Source organism: Saimiri boliviensis, chromosome X (genome assembly GCF_048565385.1).
Source record: "Saimiri boliviensis isolate mSaiBol1 chromosome X, mSaiBol1.pri, whole genome shotgun sequence".
NCBI classification, from domain to species: Eukaryota; Metazoa; Chordata; class Mammalia; order Primates; family Cebidae; genus Saimiri; species Saimiri boliviensis.
This window is the reverse complement of record NC_133470.1, coordinates 87,491,599-87,518,052: the sequence shown is the minus strand read 5'-3', so window position 1 is coordinate 87,518,052 and position 26,454 is coordinate 87,491,599. Positions and strand designations below refer to the sequence as shown.

The following is a 26,454-nucleotide window of genomic DNA, read 5'->3' as shown; positions in this document are numbered from 1 at the left end:
GATAGGGATGTTAGATTTTAAAGAAGTCATCACAAAATTGCTTCAATAAGCAATTACAGATATGCTTGAAACAATGAAAAAAAAATAGAAAAGTTTCCACAAAGAAATGTAAGAGACAAAGAAGAACTTGATGGAAATTTTAAAACTGGAAAATATAATAAATGAAATAAACTCAAAGGATGGACTCAACACCATAATAGAGAGGACAGACAAAAGGAATCTATGAACTTGAAAACTGAACAATAGAAATTTCCCAATTTGAGTAACAGAGATAAATGAACAGAGTCTCAGGGACCTTTGGGAGTATAACAAAAGATCTAACACTTATGTCATTAAAGTTCCAATGGAGAGAGAGGGAATGGGCCTGAAAAAGCACCTGAAGAGGTAATGGCTGAAAATACCCCAAATCTGGCAAAACACATAAGCCTACATACAGATTCAAGAAGTTGAGTGAATCCCAAATGAGAGAAATCCCCCAAAATTCACACAAGGACATGTTATTGTCAGATTTCTGATAGCTCAAAATAATAAAAAAAATTGAAAGTATAAGAGAAATAACTAGCAACATGTGGAGACCAAAATCAGCAACACAGTGCTGTTTACATTAGTATTATAACAATGAAATACTTAGGTATTGTCTTAGTCCATTTTGTGCTGCTGTAACAGAATGCCACAGACTGGTAATTTATAAAGAAAATAAATTTATTACTTTCAGTTCTAGAGGCTGAGAAGTCCCAAGTTTGAGGGGTGAGCATCTGGTCAGGGCCTTCCTGTTGCATCATGGCATGGCAGGAGACATCACATGGCAAGATAGAGCAAACCTGCTAGCTCAGATCTCTCTTCTTGTAAAGCCACCAGTCCCATCATGGAAACCCTACCCTGATGACCATATCTAATCCCAGTTACTTTCCAAAGGTCCTACCTTCAAGCAACATGAATTTGGGGATTCAGTTTCCAATACATGAAATTTGGGGGACATGTTTGAACCCCTACAGTGGCTATTTCACTTTATATTCCCTCCAACAGTACACAGGGGTTCTCATTTTTTTATGTTCTTGCCAACACTTGTTATTTGTGATATTTGTGGTTTTTGTTGTTGCTGTTGAGACGTAGGAGTTTTTTATATGTTCTGGGTATTAATACATTGCCAGAGATATGATTTGCAAATATTTTCTTATGAAATTTTGGGGATGTATTTCAACCATAGCAAGTATAAATCTAATAAGACATAAACAGGACTCATATGCTGAAAACTATCAAATATTGATTAAATAAATCAAAGAAGATCTAAATTAATGGAGACACACAGTGTTGTTCATGTATTTGGATGATTCAATATAGGAAAGATGTCATTTCTCCCCTAATTGATATACACATTTAGCACAATTCCTGTCAAAATTCCAGAAAGATTTTTTTGTAGATACAGATCTAAAACTTATATGGAAAGGCAAAGGAACTGAAGTAGCTGAAACAATTTTGAAGAATAAAGTGGGAGGAATCAGTCTAAATGACTTCAAGACATACCATATAGCTACAGTAATCAAGACTATGGCAGAGGTACGGACACATAGATCAATGGAACAGAGCAGAGAACCTAGAAGTCATCCCACAGAAATATGCTCAACTGAGTTTTTTTTCCACCAAGACATGAAAACAATTTAATGGTTGAAAGATAGCCTTTCCAACAAATGCTGCTGGACTAATTGGACATCTATAGACAAACAAAAAAAGAACCTTGATCTAAGTCTCACATCCTATGCAAAAAATTAATTCAAAATGGATCACAAATTTAAAAATATGAAACTTTTAGAGAAAAAAGAAAGTCTTAAGAATCTGGGACTAGGTAAATTGTTTTTCTTAAACGTTACACCAGAAGTACAATCCATAAAAGGAAAAATTTATCAAAACTTAAAACCTTTTGCTCTGTGAAAGACTGTTAAGATGAAAAGACAAGCTACAGAATCGGAAAAAAATATTTGCAAACCTCATATCTGATAGAGGACTAGTACTTAGAATATATAAGGAATATTTGAAACTCAACAGTAAAAACATCAAACCATCCAATTAGAAAATGAGCAAAAGACTTGAGGCATCCAAAGAAGATATACAGATGGCAGGTAAGCATGTGAAAAGATGTTCAACATCATTTCTCAATAGGGGAATACAAATTAAAGTCACAATGAGGTATCACTACATCCTATCGGAATGGTTGGAAATTTTTAAAAAGTGACAACACCAAATGTGGAGGACCAGATTATTCATTGATTGCTGATGGGAATGTAAAATGGTACAGCCACTCTGGAAAACAGTCTGCAGTTTCTTAAAAACTAAATGTGCACCTGCCATATGACCAAACAATTGTATTCCTGGGCATTTGTCCAAGGCAAATTAAATCTTATGTTTGCATAAAAACCTGTATATGAATGTTTTTTAACAGTTTTATTCATAATAGCTGAAAACTGGAACTTACCCAGATGTTCATCAGGTGGATTGTTAAACAAATTGTAGTACATCCGTGCTATGGACTATTACTTAACAATAAAAAGAAAGAATGATACACACAGCAACTTGGATGAATCTTAAAGGGATTATGTCAGGAAAAAATGGCAGTACCAAAAGGTTACATACTATATGACTTCATTTATATGACATTCTTCAAATGGCAAAATGATAGAAATAAAGATAGATTAGTGGTTGCCAGGGGCCAAGAAGAGAGGAAAGCAGGGAGGGAAATGGGATGTGGCTATAAAAGGTCAACAGTAGGGTTCCTTGTAGTGATGAAATTTTTCTGCATCTTAATTGTAATCAATGCCAATATCCTGCTTCTGATATTGTACTATAGTTTTGTAATATGCTACAATTGGGAAAATTGGGTGATTGGTATGTGAAATCTGTATTATTTCTCACAACTGCATGTAGATCTACAGTTATCCCAAAATTAAAAGTTTGATTTAAAAAGTCAAGATTTTTAGACTGCGGAATGATTCTATATTGCATGTACAATTTTGTATCATGGCATTTATAACTGGAAAATATAGATATGCTAAAAAAGGTGTTAGAAGTTAATTATTATGTTTCTTATAATAAATTTAGTTAACGACAAGAATATCAACAGTTACCTTTCTACTAGTTCAATCACAAATATACTGATTAGTTTTGTAAATGGAAATTGGGCCAGTATACTTCAGCCAGGATAGAAATGAACAGCTCATCTGCCACATTTCATGGCGGGCCTTAGAGTGATTGTTTTGGTCAAGGTTTGACAAAGGCATCAGGTAAGGTAAACCTTTTCCCAAAAACCAGGGTTGTAGTTTTTTTTGGAGACAGGGTCTTGCTGAGTTGCCCAGGCTGGAGTACAGTGGCACCATCAAGGCTCACTGGAGTTTTGACCTCCTAGGATCAAGTGATCCTCCTGCCTCAGCCTCCTGAGTAGCTGAGACTACAAGCATGCATCATCACACCCAGCTAATTTTTTATTTTTTGTAGAGATGGGGTCTCCCTATGTTACCGAGGCTGGTCTCGGACTCCTGGACTCAAGCAATCCTTCTGCCTCGGCCTCCCAAAGTACTGGGAAGCCAAGGTGTGAGCCACTGCATCTGGCCCGAGGGTTGTATTTTGATGACCTTGTTAAAAAAAATATATCGGTGGCCGGGCGCGGTGGCTCACGCCTGTAATCCTAGCACTTTGGGAGGCCGAGGCGGGTGGATCACGAGGTCAAGAGATCGAGACCATACTGGTCAACATGGTGAAACCCCATCTCTACTAAAAATACAAAAATTAGCTAGGCATGGTGGCGCGTGCCTGTAATCCCAGCTACTTAGGAGGCTGAGGCAGGAGAATTGCCTGAATCCAGGAGGCGGAGGTTGCAGTGAGCCGAGATCGCGCCATTGAACTCCAGCCTGGGTAACAAAAGCGAAACTCCGTCTCAAAAAAAAAATATATATATATATATATATATATATATATATATATATATATATATATCTCAGGAAGATTAACTATTTACTATTTTAGATTTTTATTGGCCTGTGTAGACTTCTGGTTATTGAGGCTCTAACAAACATGCTCAGTTTTACTAGAGCAAGAAGAATCATCTCCTGACAATTCCAGCTTCTTAGCAGAGCAAAACCTTTTTTTAAAAAAAACCTTATTTTGTAGCAATCTGATTGCTAAAGCAAAAATATCATAGACTTTATACCTAAGGCAGAAAATAGTGGAATTTTTACTCCAATATTACAATATTTTATTGAGAAGAAGCCTCTTAGTGGCATAAGTTCAAAGACAACTTATAAAAAACTGATATTTATTTGACTTAGAATTTTCTCATGTGATTTATCCAAAAAATAAAATTTGGAGTCAGAACACGTTACCTTGAATCCTAGCCTCGTCACTAACTAGCTGCCTAACAAGTTACTTAACCTTGTTGAGTCTCAGTGTCTTCATCTGTGTAATGGGTATTATCTCAGAGATTGAATATATTAAATGAGGCGACATATGGATGGAACACAAATGTTCATTTACTGTACGCTATTACTCTACAAAAATATAATGTATAAGAACAAATACAAGAGGAGTGTGCTGTCATTGCTGAACACTACTCCACTTTTAGAAACATGATGTGAGTACCTATTATGTGCAAGGGGCTGGGCTGGTCTGGGCTGCATGGAGTTCATAGTCAGGCAAAGAGACACAAAAAATTATAGTACAAGTTGGCCTGTGGTAAGTGTTAAAATAGACACGTAAACAAGCTGTGGTGGGAGGAGAGAGCGGGGCAGAGTAGGGCATTCTGGGAGTTGACTTAAGGGTCTTTGTCAGCCCCCTCAAGAAGGGAAACAGATTTAGGTGGGGCTGTGTTGGGGTCATGAGCATGCTTGCTAAAGCCAGCCAGTGTGGGTTTGAATCCCTGCTCTGCTGCTGCTGGCTGTATGGCCTCTCACTGCCTCAGTTCCCTCGTTTGTCATATGGATGGCTGGGAGGGTTGCTAACACATAAAGCATTTAGTGCTGTACCTGGTGTAATAGCAAGCCTTTAGCAACTGCTTGTTATTATTTGTAGTACTAGTACTGGCTGTATTTGAAACTTTCTGAAATACTTTCACACTTTGGGGATTTCAGGGTGTCAGCTGTTACCTTATCAAGAATTAAGGCAGGAGCCAAACAGATTTAGACCAAAGTATCAACTTTATTCATTGACAAAAGCTGGCTGGGAGGGGCTGATTTAGGTGGGCTGCCTCATTCATCATTCTAGAGTTAAACATGTGCACCTAAAGGCGGTCCTGGACAACTGTGACCTCTTTTGTGGGGCAGGGCCCACAGAGGTGAACTCTCCACAGGCTGGGAAGACGAGGCTGTATCCTCAGGGTCTCTCTGGCAGGCAGATCCTAGAAGGGGAAGGTATACTGCCTCCCTTACTGAAGTCTACCCAAAGCAAGTGGTCAACAGAAGTCCTTACCTCACTGTTTGGGAGTGCCCCGAAGGACAAAGGAAGGGAGTTTTATTCCCAACACAAACTTTCACACAAAATTAAATTTTGTTGCTTTTTCTTGATTTAGTGGAAGCCATTTAGAGCATGACAAGGGCCAGTAGCATTGACTTTGGGGTAGTAAGCTTGCTATGTTAAATAGATAAAGATCACTATCAACTTTTTCTGCACCTTCTCATAGGTTCTTGACATGTGTAGAAATAGAGGGAGGGGATGGATGTGGGGTGTGTGAAAATAGTTATGGCACAAGTTGGGGCAACTAAGACTCATTAACTGAAAAAGGTTACTTATCCACCCCAGGTACAGTTATCTTAATGATTTAACCCTACCAACAACCTGCAAGGGAGGTGCCCCAGAGAAGAGGAGACTAAGATTCCAAGGGGGTGTGTGGTTCACCTGAGGTCAGTAAGTAGGTCCCAGAGCTGGGATTGCACTCTGGAGTATGTTCTTTTAACCACCAGGCTGATTTACCTTCCTCAGTCTCAGTTTGGGAGCTGTTTTCTTAAGTCTTCTAATGAGGCCTAGATACCCCGAATCCTTAGAGTTTGGAACTGGTAGGGTCTTGGCAGTCATCTCATAGACTCCCCTCATTCTATATGTGTCGAAACTGAGGCCCAGAATGCAGGCATTAGGAAGCCTGAATCACCAGTGAGAACTGGCTTCCAGGCCTCCTGGCTTACAACTTCTGTTTTCTCCTCTGGCTTCCATCAGAATCAGATTTAAGAAGTAAATGAAGCTCTGTGCATGTGTCTGAAATGGCTTATTTCAGGAGAGGGACATGGTAAAATAGGTATCAACTTAAGAGACTTTTGGGTAAGCCTCCATTGACCTTCTCCCCTGCCATACCAAGAACACTGAGGATTTCATGGCAGTAGGTAAAGAATTATGTGAGTTTAAAGCAGATTATCATCTCACCACTTCGTACCCTTTTTCAAGTTAGTTTCTCCTTCCAGTGGCAAAGGCCTATTGACAAGGAGTTATGACTGCCATATTTGAGATTTGTGTTAGGCTGTTCTCACGTTGCTATCAAGAAATACCTGAGACTGGGTAATTTGTAAAGAAAAGAGGTTTACTGGGCTCACAGTTCTGCAGGTTTAACAGGAGGCATGGTGCTGGCATCTGCTTGGCTTCTGGGAGGTATCAGGAAGCTAACGATGATGGAAAGCAAAGGAGATGCTGACGTTTCACATGGCCAGAGCAGGAGCAAGGCGGTGGGAGGTGCCACACAGTATTAAATAACCAGATCTCAAAAGAGTTCAATCACTAGCTCAAAGACAGCACCCAACTGTGACAGAGTCATCCACATGACACAGACACCTCCCACCAAGCCCTACCTTCAACATTGGGGATTAGAATCCAACATGAGTTTTAGAGGGAACAACGTCCAAACTATATCAAGGTTCAGTTGCACAATTTGGTTCTGCAGTGGGCAATATTTTCATAAACATTTTATTGTGAATGTTATTTTTTAGTTTTCAGTTTTTACTATCTATAGACAAAGCATCAAAACATTAATTGTAGTTACAGAATGGATGTTGGGAGGTAAAGAGGTGGAGGAAAGGGTAGTGGTATTGATTTATTTAAAAAACCTGAAGGGAGTTAAGAGCTATTTAACATTTGAGGGGTCAAAAGAGGTGGAGGAAAGGGTAGTGGTATTGATTTATTTAAAAAACCTGAAGGGAGTTAAGAGCTATTTAACATTTGAGGGGTCAAAATAAGTTTGAGGCTGTAGTTTAAATGAGTTAATGATAGAGATGCCATGCTCAGGCAGTATAGCAGAGTTTTTATGGGCACAAATCCAGAGCCAGACTTCTGGGGTTTAACTACTTGCTCTGCCACCTTGAACTCAGCCAGATTACTTAAACTGTGCCTTGGTTTTCTCATCAAAATGTGGGGCCAATAATAGGTTGTTGTTTTTGTTGTTGCTCTTATTTTTTTTTTTTTTTTTTTAATGAAACCGAGTCTGGCTCTGTCACCGAGGCTGCAATGTAGCGGTGTGATCTCGGCTCACTGCAACCTCCGCTTCCCAGGTTCAAGAGATTCTCCTGCCTCAGCTTGCCAAGTAGCTGGGATTACAGGCACCTGCCACCACACCCGGCCAATTTACCCAACTAATTTTTTGTATTTTTAGTAGAGATGGGGTTTCACCATGTTGGTCAGGCTGGTCTTGAACTCCTGACCTTAAGTGATCCACTTGCCTCAGCCTCTCAACGTGCTGGGATTACAGGCATGAACCACTGCTCCTGGGCATCATAGTTTTTATCTTACAAGGTTGTTCTGAGAACGAAAGGTGTTAATACAGTGCTTAGAGTATCTGAAACATAAAAATAGTGAGTGTTTTTTATGATGCAGCAGCTGCTGAAGGAAAACAAAAGAACTCAAAATTAGCAGTTCAATCAGCAGAAATTGGGAAGAGGGAGGTGGTAGTTTGAGAATTTATTTTCTCATCTTTTAAAATGGGAGGTCAATAGACACTGTTTAAAGTTGACAAAGAAATGGAAGTATATCACAATGGAAGCAATTCTCAGAATTAAAAATAGATCTACTTAAATATGGTTATCACTGGGGAATGAAGCTCTGGGAGACTTAATATTTTGAGTTTTTTTATTACCTTAACCATATTACTACTTTTATTTTTTAATCCAATTCCTTGAGGTATAGTTAACAAATGGTAAGCCTCATATATTTAAAGTATGCAGTTTGATAAGCTTTGACATAAATACACACGTAAAGCCATCACCACAATTAGGGTAAGCATATCCATCCTCCCAAAAAAAGACACATTTAGGTATCTTAGTCTGAATAGTCTGTGTTTAGTAACATGTGTAGACTTTGTCTTTTAGCTATGACATCACTTAATTCAGATACCTTTTAATGACTTCAAAGATTATTTTAATAATAATACAGTGATTTTTTTTTGAATCTGTATCATGTGATCTTATGCATCCTGAGTGAAACCATAAAGCTAGTAAGAACCTCCAGTGATTCTTTCCCAATGATTTGTTTTCATAGAACATTCAGTGGTTGGAAGATAGGATAGCAGATTTTGAAATGGGGAACAGAGATGGTTAAAATCTTCCCAGGCTATTACAACTATTTGCTTTTAAAAAATTCCATTCATTCTGCTGGTCATTCCCTCTGACCAGGGCTTTCTGAATGTGTATGCTGCATGTTCAATTAGGATTCACAGGCCTCAGGCACAAGAAGAATATTGTTGCTGAAATCAGAGTCCCTACTGAGTAAAGCTGGGCTTTCCCTCCCCTCTAGGAACAGCCACTTACCTCTTCCTGCCTGGAGCTTCCCTTTGGTCGTGCAGCTGGTGCTGGGGTGGGGAGCGGGCACCCTCCTCTCAGTGGCAGCCGCATGGGGGAGTTTAATTCAGGAGTCCTAAGTATGAATTGGAAATGTAATTTCAATAGAAATGAGGTTAAGCTTTGCAGTTAACTCAGCTTTGTGATACCATCAATCCTATAACTGAGCTGTGCTTGTTCTGGGTCCATGGTGGGGATTTCTGTGGTTTTTGGTTTTGTTTTCCTGGGCTGGTTTGGGCATATGACTGCCTTTTTATATCATTGGTTTTTTGGGGGAAATGCGTTCAGTATTCCAAACGGAAATTAATGAACTTTTTGAACATAGCCTGTTTACAATAGCTGGTAATAGCACTTGACGGAAGGGTTTGTGTTGACGGAAGGATTTGTGTTTAAAGTAATGTAATTAGGCTTAGCCTAAGGGTGACATGTTTCTCCAAATCATAGACTTCCCTGAAAATTATAGGACAAATGTGTTAGGATTGATTTGATATCAAATGAAACTTAGAGGGCAAATGTGTTAGGATTGATCGTGTTGGTTTGACTTAGAGGATTATGATGTTTCTTAGGGAATAGGCTGTTGAACCTAATGGCATCTTTCACAGGTCAATAGTAAATGTCCATGATGATGATGTTCTGTATTTTAACTAACAGGTTTTCAGGAGGCCTGATATAAGGGTAAGGATATTTGGCTTTCGGCAGATGGGCCTCCTACTTGTGTGTGTCTGTGCTTTATCAAACACTTAGTCTATTTAGTGTTCTTTACCTTCTCACTGGTTTTTATGAATCACTCAGATCAATTTGCTCTGCTATGTTATAGCTTTAAGTGTTCACTAGAAACGCTTTATTTGTTACAGTGTTTTTATGTGCTATAAAAGCCAATGTGTGTGAGGGCAAGAAGCTAAAATTGTTACCAGTGTGCAATACTGACTTTTGTTGTACTACATGAATTATGACCAAATGGACATTCATGGCTGGGGTTATAAAGCTAGGGCTACTGAGGTCTCTTTTAATCTTGTTTATTGTGTAATTCATGCTACAGAATTTAGCAACTAAAAAAAAAAAATGGTTAGTTGGTTGTCCTATCTAAGTAAGATTTTAAGTCATGTTTGTGTTTGCATGTTGAATCCAAAAAGGAGAAGTGCTAATCTTGAAGCTAAATTTAGCAAAATCTATCCCAGTTACTAGTTTTTAAAAATACAGATATAGTGGGTTACAGCTTATATATTCCTCATGATTTTCCTTCCCTTTATTTCAGAATATTCATAAAGCAAGACAAAGATTGGTAATGTGCATGCATTTAACAGACATTGAAAATTAACCTATTTCCATTTAATGAAAACAGTGTGGATTTTGATAGTATAATTTAATAACTTCAGTTTAAAAGTTTTAATCTTATTGAAGCCAATGAAGTAGTACAAAAATAAGCAAGTTAAGTCTTGTTATTCTAGTTGTTTTTCCTTGTTTTGTCTTGTTTTCACTATGTTTTCTTTTGGTTGTGGGAACCATTTTCTTTCATTGATTCACATTGTTAAATATTAGTGCTTGGCTTTACACTTCCATGAATTTTGCAATGTTGTATTTTTTGTTCATTGAGTTTTCTGTTTCTAAAACTTAATCATTCTATTTTCTTTATATTTTAAAAATGGAAATTTCAAAAAAAAATGGCTACACTGAAAAATGATACTGTCTTGAAGTGTACTAAACTTTACTAACTGTACTAAGTTCAATCTGATGATAAAGTATAAAACTACATTAAGGAGTTATTGTACTTCATTGACAAAAATGAAAGATGGGAAATAGCAAATTCTTTTAAAGCTTTACTATTTCTTCACTGGTTGCCTTTGTAAAACCAAGTCATTACAACCAAAGTTTCATGAAGCAAAAATAAAATATATATATATATATATATATATATATATATATATGCTAAGTTTTAATATTTTTAACCTCAGAGACTTGATAGAACTTTAAAAAGAGGTTACAGTCTTGTCATCTTCAGTATTCATATTCTTTTTACCACCTGCTGAATAAAAAGTCCAATTTTAAAAATTTCAAAAAATAATGGATTCTATAAAGAAATTAAGAACAATATACCTTTAAAGGGATTGGAAAAATTAAATAGAGATGTGTGGCCTTTTAGGTGTTTCTTGGAAGTGTGTTAATCCTTTAATTAGAGATATTTAATATGATACTGATTTATAAATCACAGAATTTAATTAGCAATAAGCAGTAAGAATACACACATATATGTGTGTGTATACATGTATATATGTGTACACACATATACACATCTATTTCTTATTGCTTATTGCTAATTTTATATATATATATGTAATCTCCAGCATGTGATATATGCATGTGTGCAGTGGAATTGATCCCTGAGCACTGTAATAGTTCTTTAGAGCATATGAATACTTACTGTCTTTAAAAGACATGTCTGTGAACTGCCTTTGTATTTGGGCATGAATTTGCCCTTTACCGGGTTTCTGTGGTATGCTTTATTTTCTATGAGTACAGTATGTGCCTGTTATTTTGTTTCTTTGCTATATGCTATTGTATTGCTTGATTTTAAAAAGATAGTACATTCTTTGAAATCCATGATGTTTGTTTGCTTTTCATTTTTCTGCCCCAACACAAACACAGACTAGATACTCCATTTTAGGCCAAGGATGCTATAGATGGCCTACACATTATTTCCTTAACTCCAAGGGGAAAAGTGTGATTTACAAAGTCATGAAAGGTGTGTCGACTTTTACATGCTTACTGTCTCCTTAAAAAAGAAATTCTGTCCTTTCACCTGTCTGTTTGCACGTGTTTCTCTTTCTCCTCTTTGCTTTTTCTTGTCCATGCACCTGGTGCTGTGCAGGAGATTCAGGAAGAACACAATGGCTACCCTTCTGAAGCTGAAGCTGATCAGGTGGCAAGTTCTACATGTTCATCTGTTTGTAGCTACAGATCATGTATTTAGAAGCCATTTCATACTAGACTTCTAGATAATAAGCAAAACTTTTTCAGGGCACCACAATAGTAGTGCCCTCCTGTCCAAATATGGTAGATTCCATATGACATTATTTGCAAAAATTGGTTTATCCAACATTTTGTGTCTTCTTCGTTTGCCCAGATAGGGTTATTGGTGGGGATAATAACCATCCATCACAGTAGGATTCTGCAGTACCATCACATAGACATAGAGGGGACAGATATATATGCCAAGGGTGCTCCTTGAGGGTGCACACTTTGCTTTCTTCAAATATGCATGATCTGTGCCCAACACATTACCTGGTACCATGTAGATATCTGTGGACTTGTTACATTTATTAATCAGAATACAAAATTATTCATAGAGTATTCTGGAGTGCTTACTCTGCTCAGTACCTCTAGACCCTCTCTGGAGTCTTTTAAAGCTGCAGTACCAATGCTTATGCGAAACCAAAATAAGAGCAGCTCTGGGGAAGCGTGGCATGCCCCAGGTACTCAGCTGCACCATTGTCCACCATCATGCAGCCCCACCGTCCTTTGGTGACCCCGGAAGCAACTTGAAGAGCCCAGTTTGAAAGCCACTGCTTTTGGCATGCAACCATTATATAAACTTTCCACCTGGTGGCTTGGATTCAGGCTGAGGAGAAAAGTAGTGAAGAGGCTAGGGTTGTTGGGTTGGCTGGAGCCCTCAGGGACAAATTCAGGGAGCTGGGAGATCTCAGCTGGACTTTCAGGGTCACTGGAACGAAGTTGGGAGGAGGTCATCAGAGGGAGTTCCCCATTTGGGCAACACTTTGAGTCACAGCACCAAGAGGAATGGGTGCATTTATGAGACCAAATTTAGTTCACAAGAATATTCCATCCGTTGATTGTGCTGAACATGGGTTGGATAAATCAAGGGTCAAATCATGTCCTGTGCAACTTCGTAGTTGCAGTAAAAGCTTAATGTAGCACAAGTGTGAGTCCCTTCTCCTAACAGCAGCTTCATAAAGGGAATCTACTATACTCACCAAAGCAAACAAAAAACCTCCAAGCTTTAAAAACTCTTCTCCTCTTGAGTTTCTATGCTAAAGCTAAATGTGTTTCTTTTACAAAAGGGATCTTCTATGGGGAAATCTGAAGCAATTGGATCACTTCTTTGTTTTATTCCAACAGTTGTTCTTTTTTGTCATTTAGAAAGTATGTCCCAGATTTATCCTTAGTGAGACGTTTGTCTTGCTATGTCTCACTGACATATAAATGCACAGATGTTTCAAGCCAAACTTACCATGACGATGGGAAGAGAAGAGAAATCCTTGATTTTCAATTTCTATCTTGAGAGCATTGTGCATTCTTAAAATGGTCCTGATCACCTCTGTCTCCTATGTGCAACATTATTAGTAGTCCTGGATTGAGGACTTTAAAATATTTGATGTGGCTTGCTCTAAATAAAGGGAGTCATATCTTTCCTAAGCTCCTCCAGAATCAGTTGATTAAAGTAGCTTGCTTTAGTAATTAAAATTTCAAAATAATCTGCTTCCATTTATTTTAACATATAAGAAACTTAAGTCTGTATAGTATGTGATAATATTTAGCCATTAAAATAGGCTTTAACAATGTGACATTTGAAGTAATTTAAAACTCTGATATTGGTTCAAGTAGCTTTCTCACTTTGTGAAATGTTGTACAATTAGTCACTAGTTCAGGCATAAAGCAGACTTTATGGCTTTAAATTGAGGCTTCTAAGATTGGAGATCTTTTAGTGTTTCTAAAACCAGACGTTTATAAGTATACGTGTTAGTTTATGCTTTATTGCATAAAATATATTTCCAAATCAGATGTGAGTTTAAAAATGAATCCATTAATGGTTCTCTACATCCCCCCCTTAATGTGTTAACTTCCAAAAATTTTTGGCTGAAAATGTCTTCAAAAACCAATCTGGACTAAAAATTGGAATTGAATTAACTGTTTAGAGGTAACAATGATTCTTGATCTATATTATTTTAACCCTTCATCTTTTGATAAGGAGGAGGATGGACCATGTCATTTTGTGCTCTCTCAGTAGAAGGGACATACTCCTGACCAACATTCAACATTGAATTTGCTATTTATAGTTTGACTTTTTTCCTTTTATAAAATTTGATGAGACTATTATGTGTAGTGTTTCTAAATTGACCTTTAAGTCCTTTAATAAAACATTGTGAAATATTGTTGTAACTATGAAAATAATTACTATTTTGAATTTTCAATAATTTAGATTAGAATTATAAAACACATCCATTTAAAAATATTTTGCTTTACAAAATGATGCTGAAAACAGTATTGTTCGACCTGTTTTCCACTGAACGCTAGTGGCCTCTGATGTTAACAGGTGGAAAAAGCAGTCCCCAATCGACTAGGTATGAGAAATGCATTATACTCTAGCGCCCTCTTGCTGATTCAGTGTACATTAACACACTAAAGACATCCCACTGAAAAAAGCAGCTGAACTTGTTTTGCTTAACCCAGCGTTTCTCAAACTTTTTTTTTTCTTTAAGACCTATTCACATCTCTTGGAAAAGTAATGCTCTATGAAACACAGCTTTGGAATTGCTGGGGTTTTGATCACCTTATTCTTATTCATGACACATTATGTCGGAGATGCCAACGAGAAAGTGACTGGTTTCCTTGGCAGCGTCTCACAGGGTGGCAGTACCTTGGAATAGGTCCCGAGTTCAGGCTTTGGTCGCTAGCTTTGTAGTTCAAGAACACCATTTTCTCACCTCCCCTGAATTATCTGGCACTATCCAACCAAGCTCACAGGAGACTGGCTACTGGGCTACAGTGCCAATCTAATCATTTAAAAATGTGGGCATGTGTTTTTCTGGCCATCCAAGGTTATCCTCTTCCTATCATCATGTAGCCAAGAAACCTAGTAAATCATTAGTGGTTTTCTTGGTGAGTGTGACGTTATTGCCAAGTGGATTGTCTTGGGACATGCCTGATGAAAACACCCTGCTCCACAGTTGGGGTTGGAATACTCTTGCTTGCCAGAGGAGAGCACACTCTCTTGTGGCCTGGATCGGGTAAACACTGACAGCTTCACTCTTCATGTCCCCAGTCATACACTTTGCACACGCATGTTCGTGTGCATGAGCACATACACACACACACGTAGCTGGGCTGCAGTACCAAAGCCTAGGTCTTTCCTATTGTGTACTGTACCAAGACTGTTGCCTGGTTATTTTCATGAGACTTCTGGCCTTCCCAAACTCTCTCATAGGCTGAGTCATTTCTATAGCTAGCTAAGCACCTATATCTTATGTTGATTTTATTTGTATTAGTTTCATGCTCAGAAGGTAACCTTTTTCTGACCTTATTTGCAAATTCTAGAGACACCTTTTAATAGCTATCTGTGTAGTGATTACAGTATCTTTCTGTCATGTCAAGCCATTTATGTATTAATGCTTCCTAACTGTGAAATTTAAATATGTTGTAACAATTTGCTAGAATATGTAGCATGATGTCTTGTGGTGCTGAGCTTTGAAATTGTCTTTTAAGGGGTTGGGTGCTTATATTTTGCACGCTTCTGTAGCCTTGTAGTGACATCACAAAGCACCAAAATTCTTCACAGGTACACAGAAAGTGAGATTTACTCCTATTTTTTTTTTTTTTCTGCCAGGCTCTAAGGGATGGAAATAAGCTGGCACAGATGGAAGAGGCTCCACTTTTTCCAGGAGAATCAATTAAAGCCATTGGTAAGTCTTGTGTGTACACTTTGCTTGTTGAGAGCCATAAAATGAAATGGCACTTAATTTGCGAGTAGAGGTGATGTGTGTGCTAGAAACCAGCCAGACCAACTTAATTAGGGGACAAATGGACTAGATCTATTCATCCTTATTAGTATCATCATGACCTAAGAGGTAGAAGACTGCAGAGGATCCTGTTAAATTCCAAGTCAGTATTTGATGGCATTCCCAACAGAGGAGGGCCCTGACTTTTCCTGATGAACTGAAACACTCAATGTAATGTCAGTTCATTGCTTTGTTGGAATCCTTCAGTATGAGGAAAAGTTATCAATAGGAGCTCAATATCATGTTTTAATAACAGTTTTGAGAACTCAGCAAAGAAATTTCAGTGGTCCCAAAAAGTACAATTTTGGTGCATGGCAAAGGCTTGTGTTGCCATTCTGGCTTTTAAAGGTGATGGCTTGAGGGCTCCCATATCCCTGCATGGTATATTGCTAGGCCTTTCAGGAAGTAGTTGATTGTGCCATGGGTGGATGGGAGGGGCAGCTGGGTTTGCGATCTTTTTATCTCATCACTTGGTTGGGTTGGACAGCCTGGTTTTCTAAACTGTTTCCTTCTTCCTTCCTGGCTTTCTCCTAAAGAGGTGCACTTGGTCTCAGAGTATAGTCATCTTGTGTCGAGAATATTTGAATAGTGGGGCTCTCCCGCCAGACCTCCAGTCAATTACTGCTGCTAAACATCCTAGTCTGTGTCTGTGTACCATGCTTATCTTGTCCTTTGTTTTGAAATTCTTTATTTCCTTGGGTTCTGGGACTTCATTCTCTCCTGGCAGTCATCTGGCCTTTCTGATTTTTCCTTCTCTGGGTGTTCTTCTAGCTCTGCCCTCATACTGCTTTCTTAATGATCTGTTTAAAATGCAGAGCTAATTATGTCACGCTCCTGCTTCTTTAGACAGTAAGCAACACAGATTTAGATTTAACATGTACAATTTGAAGAGGTTGTTTTTCACTTTAGTTTTATTTGTCAGTGGGTCAAAGTCAGTTCAGAAAAGATTAGAGCTGATCTAGGTAATTGACAGCTTTGCACATCAGATGCATATTTTAAATGAGCAGGGAGTGTTATAAAAGCTTGGATTGCAAGCTCATATTTGTCATAGTAAGAAGAGAAGACTTCAGTGGATTTAGCTGTGGTCCTAGTGCTCTTTCTCTCCCATTTTCTTTTCCTTTCACTCTGAAAACAGCTCAGAGAGAGAGAGAAACTCCTACCTGGCCCCACTCCAATACCAGATATTGGAAATATCTTATAGTTAGATGTTAAGGACATCTGCAAATCCTTAAATGGTGTAAGTATGCTTTATGCTCTTCCAGTGGCTTGCAAAGGGTAAGTTAAATTGACCCCCTACTTTTAAATAAAATATATTCCTGGAGGCAATGTGTTAGAATAGGTCATTGTAAAGTACCTCCTCGGGAGTATTATTTCAGTTTGTCATTGTCAGAATGTGAAGAGTTTTGACACAGTATACACCTGAGAAACCATCATCACAGTCAAGGTAACAAACATATCCATCACCTCCCAGAAGTTTTCATTTCCTTATGCCCCTTTATAACCCCCACTTCCTCTGCCTTCTCCACCATCCCCAAGTACTATAGGCTAGTTTATATTTTCTAGTGTTTTATAGAAATATAATCATACAATATGTTCTTTCTTTGCCTAGCTCTTCTAATCAAGTAATTATTTTGATATTCATCCATATTGTGGTATGAGCTAACAGTCATTCCTTTTTATTGCAGAATAGAATTCCATTATATGGCTCCATGACAGTTCACTTATCCATTCATCTGGATTGTTTCTACTGTTTGGCTATTACAAATAAAGCTGCTGTGAACACTAATGTACAAGTCTGTATGAACATATATTTCCTTTTCTCCTGAGTAAATACCTAATGGATGAAGTGGCTAGATCATATGACAGCTATACAGTCTCTTTAAAAAACTGCTAGTGTCTTTTCCAAGTGGTTGTACCAGTATACATTTCCACCAGCAGTATATGAGCATTCCAGTTTTTCCCTTCCAATTTGAATGCCTTTTATTTCTTTTTCTTACCTTATTACTCTTGATTCAACCTCCAGTATAATGTTAAAGAGAAGAGGTGAGAGCGGACATTCTTGTCTTCTTTCTGATCTTGGGAAAGCTCTCAGTCTTTTGCCATGAAGTATAATGTTAGCTGTAGGTTTTTTACTGTGGATGCCCTTTATCATGTTGAGGGAGTTCCCTTCTATTCCTAGTTTGCTGTGAGTTTTCACCAGGAATTGATACTAGATTTTGTCAAATGCTCTTTCTGCATTGATTGATTTAATCATGATTTTTCTTTTTTAACCTATAATATGGTAGATTATATCAATTAATTTTTGATTGTTAAATCAACCTTGCATTCCCAGGATAAATTCAGCTTGTTTATTATGTATTATCCATTTTATAAATTGTTGGATTTGGTTTATTAAAAGTTTGTTTAGAAGTTTTACATCAGTATTTATTTATGAAAGATATTAGTCTGTAGTTTTCTTGTAATTGATTTGTCAGGTTTTGGTATCAGGTATGAATAGACACTTTTCAAAAGAAGACATACAGGCATCCAATAAGCATATAAAAAAAAAGCTCAATATCACTGAACATTAGAGAAATGAAAATCAAAATGAGATACCATCTCACACCAGTCGGAATGGCTATTATCATATTAAAAAGTAAAAAAACAAAACATGATGAGGTTGTGGAGAAAAGGCTTCATAGAATGAATTTAGTATTATTTTCTCTTCATTAGTTTTCTGGAATAGCTTATTTCTTACTTAAATATCTGGTAGAGTTTACCAGTGAAGCTGCTTGGACTTTGAGAGTTTTCTTTGTGGGAAGGTTTTTAACTACAAATTTAATTTCTTTAGTAGCTATAGGACTGCTTAGGCTTTTGTTTTCTTTTGAGTAAGCTTTGGTAGTTTATGTATTTCCAGGATTTTGTCCATTTAATCCAAGTTGTCAAATTATTGTCATAAAGTCATTTATCGTATTTCCTTACTCTTTAATATCTGTAGAATTTAAAGAATATTCTTTAAAGAATATTAAAGAATTAAAATATCTATAGTGACTTTTTCTCATTTCTGATATTGTTAATGTGCATGCCTTTTTTGTTTTTCTTATTTGTCTGGCTACAGGTTTATTAATTTTATTGATCTTCTCGAAAAGTCAGCTTTTAGTTTTATTCTTTTCTTTTTTTTTTTTTTTTTTCTGTTTCATTGATTTCCACTCTGATCTTTATTATTTCCTATCTTCTGCTTACTTTGAGTTTAATTCACTCTTCTTTTTCTAGCTTTTGAGGTGGAAACTGTGATCATTTATTTGAGATTTTAGTTATTTTCTAGTATAGGCATTTAGATTTTCCATCCACTGCTACTTTAGTAGCATCTCACCAATTATGACTTTGTGTTTTTATTTTCATTCAGATCAAAATGCTTTTGAATTCCCCTTTTGATTTCTTCTTTGACCCTTGGGTTATTTAGGAATATGTTGTTTAATTTCCACATATTTGTGAATTTCCCAAATTTTCTTCTATTATTGAGTTCTAGTTTCATTCCTTTGTGTTCAGAAAACATACTTTTTATATTTAAATATTTTTATATTTATCAAGGCTCAGATTATGGCTCAGAATATGCTCTGTCTCAGCAAATGTTCTATGTGAAGTTGAAAAGAATGTTTTCTGCTGTTGTTGAGTAGACTGTTCTATAAATGTCAATTAGGTTTTGTCGATAGTGTTGTTCAAATCTTTTGTGTTCTTACCCATTTTCTTTCTATCTCTATCAATTGAGAGAGAAAGAGGTTTTGAAATCTCTGACCGTAATGATATATGTGGCAGTTTTCTCATTGCTCTTCTATTAGTTTTGTTTCATGTATTTTGAAGCTGTTATTAGATACATAAATGCTTAGGATTCTTATGTCCTTCTGACAAATTGACCTCTTTATTATCATGAAATGACCTTCTTTATTCTTGGTAATATTCTTTGTTCTGAAATCTACTTTGTCTGATATTATTATAGACCTTACAGCTTTTTAAAAATCTTGCTAACATGGTATACCTATTTTCATCTTTTGAATTTAAAACTACTTTTGTCTTTATATTTAAGGTGGGTTTCTTTCAGGCCACATATAGTTGGTTCCTTCTTTTGTCTCCAAACTGACAATCTCTGCCTTCTAATTGGGGTGTTTAGAACATTTACATTTTATGTAATTATTAACATAATTAGGTTTAAATCCACTATCTTGATAATTGATTTTTCTTAGTCTCATTTATTGTTAGTTCTTTTTTTCCTCTTTTTATGGTTGAATTGAGTACTTTTGTTTTAAACTTTTATTTTAGGTTCCAGGGGTACATATAGGTAAACTCGTGTCATGGTGGTTTGTTGTACAGATTATTTTATTTTTATTTATTTTTAAATTATTATTATTTTTTCTCTCCCGCCCCTGTACAGATTATTTTATTACCCAGATATTGGCCTAGAACCCAGTAGATATTTTTTCTGATCCTCTCCCTCCTCCCACCTTCACCTTCAAGTAGGCCCCATTGTCTGTTGTTCCCTTGTTCGTGTCAATGTGTTCTCAGCTCCCACCTATAAGTGAGAATATACGGTATTTGGTTTTCTGTTCCTGTGTTAGTTTGCTAAGGATGATGGCCTCCAGCTCCATCTGTGTTCCAAAGGACATGATCTCATTCTTTTTTATGGCTGCAAGTATTCCATGGTGTATATATACCACATTTTATTCATCCAGTCTGCCATTGATGGGCATTTAGGTCGATTCCATGACTTTGCTATTATGAATAGTGCTGCAGTGGACATACGCATGTGTGTGTCTTTATGGTAGAAGAATTTATATTCCTTTGGGTATATACCTAGTAATGGGATTGCTGGATCAAATGGTAGTTCTGTTTTTAGCTCTTTGAGGAATCACCACATTGCTTTCCACAATGGTTGAACGAATTTACACTCCTACCAAGAGTGTATAAGTGTTCCCTTTTCTCCGCAACCTCATCATGTTATATTTTTACTTTTTAATTTGATGATAGCCATTCTGACTGGTGTGAGATGGTATCTCATTTTGATTTTCATTTCTCTAATGTTCAGTGATACTGAGCTTTTTTTTAGATGCTTATTGGCTGCATGTATGTCTTCTTTTGAAAAGTGTCTATTCATGTCCTTCACCCACTTTTTAATGGGGTTGTTTGTTTTCTTGTAAATCTGTTAAGTTCCTTATAGATGCTGAATATTAGACCTTTGTCAGATGCATAGTTTGCAAATATTTTCTCCCATTCTGTAGGTTGTCTGTTTAATTTGTTGATAGTTTCTTTTGCTATACAGAAGCTCTTTAGTTTCATTAGATTCAATTTGTCATTTTTTTCCCCTTTTATTGTGATTGCTTTTGGCATCTTTGTCGTAAGTCTTTGCCAGTTTCCATGTCCAGCATGTCCAGAATGGTACTGCCTAGGTTGTCTTCCAGGTTTTTTTTTATAGATCTGGGTTTTACATTTAAGTGTCTAATCCATCTTGAGTTGATTTTCGTATGTGGTGTAAGAAAGGGGTCCAGTTTCAGTCATCTGCATATAGCTAGCCAATTATCCCAGCATCATTTGTTGAGTAGAAAGTTCTTTCCCTATTGCTTGTTTTTGTCAGCTTTGTTGAAGGTTGGAGGGTTATAAGTGTGCACTATTATTTCTGGGCTCTCTGTTCTGTTCCAGTTGTCTATGTGTGTCTGTTTTTGTACCAGTACTGTGCTGTTTTGGTTACTATAGCCCTGTAGTATTGTTTGAAGTCTGGTAACATGATGCCTCTAGCATTGTTCTTTTTGTTTAGGATTGCCTTGGCTATTCAGGCCCTTTTTGTTCCATATTAATTTTTAAATAGTTTTTTCTAGTTCTGGGAAGAATGTCATTGGTAGTTTGATAGGAATAGCATTGAATCTATAAATTGCTTTGGGGAGTATGGCCATTTTCACGATATTGATTTTTCCTATCCATATGCATGGAATGTTTCTATTTGTTTATGTCATCTCTAATTTCTCTGAGCGGTATCTTCTAATTCTCATTGTACAGATCTTTCACCTCCCCGGGTAGCTGTATTCCTAGGTCTTTTATTCTTTTTGTGGCTATCGTGTTCCTAATTTGGCTCTTGACTTGGCTGTTGTTGTTGTATAGGAATGCTAATGATTTTTGTATGTTGATCTTGTATCCTGAAACTTTATCAAAGTTGTTTATCAGCTGAAGGAGCTTTGAGTCAAGACTATGTGGTTTTTACTTTTTAGAATTCCATTTCATCTCCTGTGCTTGCATGTTAGCTAGTTAATTTTGTTATGTAACTAGTTATTTTACATCATTATGTCTACCTTCAAGTGAATGCATGCTGCTCCATGTACAGGATAAGAACCTTACAATGGTATACTCCCCTTTGTCCCCTCCCAGCCTTTATGCTGTTGTTGTCATCCATTTTACCTTTAGGTATGTTACAAACCCCACAATATATAGTTTTTGTTTTTGTTTAAACAGCTATCTTTTAAGGATAATGATAATAATGCCTTAGTATCCTACAGAAGCACTTACCAGTCCGTTCCCTGCCAACTTCTCTGGCCTCATGTTCCATTGTCCTCACTGCACCCATTGATCTAGGCATACTAACCTCTAACAACTTACCACTGTGCCCTTCCTCTCTTACTTCTCTTACTCGCCTACCTACTTTCCTACTGAGTTAAGTTGATCCTTTTCTGAGCTTTTATTATAATACTTTGTGTCCACATTGTTATTTTAGCTTTTGTCAGCCTCTAGTACAGGGGTCCCGAACCCACGGGCTGGATCAGCACTGGTCCATGGGCTGTTAGGAATGGGGCTACACAGCAAGAGGTGAGCAGCAGGCTAGCAAGCATTACCGCCTGGGCTCCATCTCCTGTCAAATCAGCAGTGGCATTAGATTGTCATTGGAGCACTAACCCTACTGTGAATTGCACATGGGAGGAATCTAGGTTGTATGCTGCTTATGAGGGTCTAATGCCTGATAATCTGAGGTGAAACAGTTTCATCCTGAAACCATCCCCCAACCTCTGCCCTGGTCCATGGAAAAGTTGTCTTCCATGAAACCAGTCCCTGGTGCCAAAAAGGCTGGGGACCTCTGATCTGGTATAATGGCGATTTTTCTGTGTGGTATCTCTCACAGGTGGTGGGCTGCTCCTGGACAGGAACTGTTTCCAATTATACCCAGAATCCCAGCAATAGAAGGCTCTCAGTACATAAGGAGTTATAGAAAAGTTAAATCGAAATATTTTGAGAATTTGGTTCAATGACGTTAATGCCTTTTGTTGTCTCACTTAGAGTCATGTATAGCTATGTCTATTATTGTTATTCCAGTGGAATGGCACTTTGGGAGAACATGAAAATGTATCTTTGTGATAGGTGTGAGGTTCTTAACACTAACAGGAATTAAATATGTCATGTACTTAATAGATATTAACAAAAAATTAAAACTGATGAGAAAGCTGATAAGGAATTTGAAACAAGTCTTTTTCTGCTTCATTGACATGCTTCTAGTTTTTGTCTTCTGTAAAAACAGTTTCCTTTGGAGGTGTGTTAGGAGACAGTGTTTAGCTTTCATTAGTTTCAAGTAACAGTATACATGAAACAGTAGCCTAGGGTTTTCAGAGTTTAATTCATATTTTGAATATGATTAATTTATCACCCAGGGAAGATCTTAACTACCTAGAAAAAAAATGACAGAATGTAACTTATTATGAGGCCCTTTACTTAAACCCCAACTTAAGTAGCAAATCAGGACCAACCAGAGGGAGCCATCCCCAGAGACTGAATTAAAACAAATAGACTGTAAGGAATCCTAACCTAAAATTTGGAAGGGGCCTTGACAATCCTGCAGGCAGGATCTCTTTCCTGGTACTTCAGGTAGGGTTTTTGGTAAACTATATTACCAAAGTAAAGTCACTGGGAATAAAATACAGATACTATGCATCTCTCTGTTTTGAAAGTTTTAATTGATCTAATTCTATAAAATATAAAAATCCTAGAAAACTGGAATTACAAACATATATTTGGAAAACTCATGTTAAGATTTATTGAAGCAGAAGTCTATGACAGTAGTTGCTACTTTGGCCTTTTTTTTTCAGTGAAAGATGTCATGTATATCTGCCCATTTATGGGAGCAGTGAGTGGAACCCTGACAGTGACGGACTTTAAGCTGTACTTCAAAAATGTAGAGAGGGTGAGTTTTTAAAAGTGTGTTTTATTTTAAAAGAAACACTTTGAAATACTAAAAGAAGAAAGTAAAAAGTCCCCTGAAATCCCATTACCCTGAGATAACCACAGGTTGGGTTTTGAGATGTACACTTTTGCAAACAGATATTTGTATATTGAAAAAAAGGCTATTAAAGTAACTCTTAAACCTGGAGGGGAAATTCCATTGTTGTCTCAATGTATATTTAATAAGGAATGCTATCAATCAGACTTAAGTTTAGCTGGGGCAAACAGGGAATGAGAAGTAAACAGACATATTGTAACCCAGCAAAGACTTAAAATATGAAAACTGTTGACTAACACTAATAGGCATTAATCTTAATATTTCAACCTAGGACCCGCATTTTATCCTTGATGTTCCCCTTGGAGTGATCAGCAGAGTCGAGAAGATTGGAGCACAGAGCCATGGAGACAATTCCTGTGGTATAGAGATAGTGTGCAAGGTATAATAACAACACAAATGAAAACTAAAAGGGGGTAGTCAGCTCGGAACTTTTTCTTCCTCCGTCTTCATGATCTTTGGACAGTAGAATAATTTCTGCTGCTGGTAACTCAAATGTTTTTGGGACAGTGACCTCTTCAGATCTCATGTCATCAAATTTAAACTATTGTGTAACCCTTTGAAGTAAACCTTTTCTATTGAAGTACAGTTGTCCCTTGGTATCGGTGGGGGTTTGATTCCAGGACCTCTCCCTCAGATACCAAAATCCACAATGCCCAAGTCCCTTACATAAAATGATACAGTATTTGCATATAACCTAGGAACATTCTCCCATATGCTTTAAATCATCTCCATATTGCTTATAATAACTAATACAGTGTAAACACTATGTAAATAGTTGTTATACTGTATTGTTTAGGGAATCATGACAGAAAAAAATAACTATCCTTTTAAAAAATACTTTCTATCAGCAGTTGTTTGAATACTCCAATGTGGAACCCATGGATAGGAAGGGCCGGCTGTATTTCTAATTAACATGGACCTATAACCTAAGTGCTGACATTATTTGTCACATTTCAGAGAAATCAAGTGAGAAGCAGAGATCAATACATTTCCCAGTTTGTTGTTTTAAGACTACTTTCAGAACAGTGTGGATGGTCAAAGACTTCCTCAAGAGATGACAGTGGTCCCTAAATTCTGTGATTAAAAATGAGATTAAATTTCTTGGCTATGGTGGAATTTTCATGCTGAGCTGGGCTTATCTGTTTATTTTGTACCCTTCCTCTAATTATTTAAGTAGAAATGTGTGTGATAACTTTAATCATGAAGTCATGTAGGACACACTCTTAACTGATGTATTTTATTCCCAGTGACTTTACTTTGGCAATGTAGTTTACCAAAAACCCTACCTGAAGTACCAGGAAAGAGATCCTGCCTGCAGGATTGTCAAGGCCCCTTCCAAATTTTAGGTTAGGACTCCTTACAGTCTATTTGTTTTAATTCAGTCTCTGAGGATGGCTCCCTCTGGTTGGTCCTAAACTATGCTCAAATCCATTTTTTTTCCCCCAAAGAACCCTTTACTCTTCCAGATCATGAATCTGTTGGCTTACTAAACTCACTGTAAGCACTACCTGGCAACTGTCCTTCTCAGGCAAGGGTCCCCTTATGGAACAATGGCAAGCAGAGGGGTGACTTGATTGGTTCTGCAATTTTGAAACATATTGTCCCCTTTCTCACGACTCTTGAGTATCTTCCCGCTATCCTTTGGCTAAAGGAAAAACTTGCCTTACAATACCTCTCTGCCTGACTCACTTTCCTCTGCAGCTTTGATTCAAGCCACCCTCCCCTTATTCTGGCCATCTCAGTCACAATGGGCTTTCCTTCGGTGGTTCATACTTGCCTCATACACACACACACCAGAATCATTGCACGTGCTCTTTCCTTAGCTTGTAATGCTTTCTGTTTGAGCAATCTTAAATAGCAAGTCAGCTCAGTCAGCCACCAAGGTGTATGTTTGTAGCTAGTGGAGCTTAGAGGGAAGGCATGTCAGGAAATTATGTTGCTTAGGCAGGTGTCCTGGGGCTCTTTTACTAAGAAATTTTTATGGCCGGGGTGAGCACTTGCTAACAACTACTTTAAATGTTCTCTAACCTAGAATTACTAAGGTCATGCTCCCAGCCTTCTCAGATCATGCCTAAGAGCCTTGCAAGGTGTGAGGTTTCTTTTTAACAGGTGATATACAATTCAAAAAAATACAAAAGCTGTATATAGTAAAAAAAAAATCAGTCTCACTCCACCTGCCACCCTGTTCCACTCATTACAGGCACCCACTGTTACTGATTTCTAGTGTAACTCTCCACAGACAGCCTATGCATGTGAGAATGTATGTATAGTCCTTCTTTGAAAAGGTAAGTGGGGCCAGGTGCCGTGACTCAAGCCTGTAATTCCAGCACTTTGGGAGGCCCAGGCAGGTGGGTCACATGAGGTCAGGAGTTTGAGACCATCCTGGCCAACATGGTAAAGCCCTGTCTCTACTAAAAATGCAAAAATTAGCTGGGTGTGGTGGCAGGTGCCTGTAATCCCAGCTACTTGAGAGGCCGAGGCAGGAGAATCACTTGAACCTGGGAGGCAGAGATTGCAGTGAGCCGAGACCATGCCATTGCACTCCACCCTGGGCAGTAAGAATGAAACTCCATCTCAAAAAAAAGAA

At 37.4% G+C, this 26,454-nt stretch overlaps 1 protein-coding gene across 5 annotated transcripts in view; it reads left to right on the top strand.

Moving 5' to 3' along the window:
• The window catches only part of MTMR1 (myotubularin related protein 1), a 75,211-nt gene that overhangs the window by 12,248 nt on the left and 36,509 nt on the right, over positions 1-26,454 (top strand). The window contains exons 3-8 of one of the 5 annotated variants that reach the window (XM_010331281.3): positions 9,444-9,467; positions 10,048-10,074; positions 11,659-11,709; positions 15,412-15,487; positions 23,677-23,771; positions 24,139-24,246. In XM_010331281.3, the coding sequence (XP_010329583.2) occupies positions 9,444-9,467; positions 10,048-10,074; positions 11,659-11,709; positions 15,412-15,487; positions 23,677-23,771; positions 24,139-24,246 (381 nt within the window). The remainder of the gene's footprint in view (positions 1-9,443; positions 9,468-10,047; positions 10,075-11,658; positions 11,710-15,411; positions 15,488-23,676; positions 23,772-24,138; positions 24,247-26,454) is intronic. The other 4 variants (XM_010331282.3, XM_010331280.3, XM_010331279.3 and 1 more) reach the window with 4 other exon arrangements.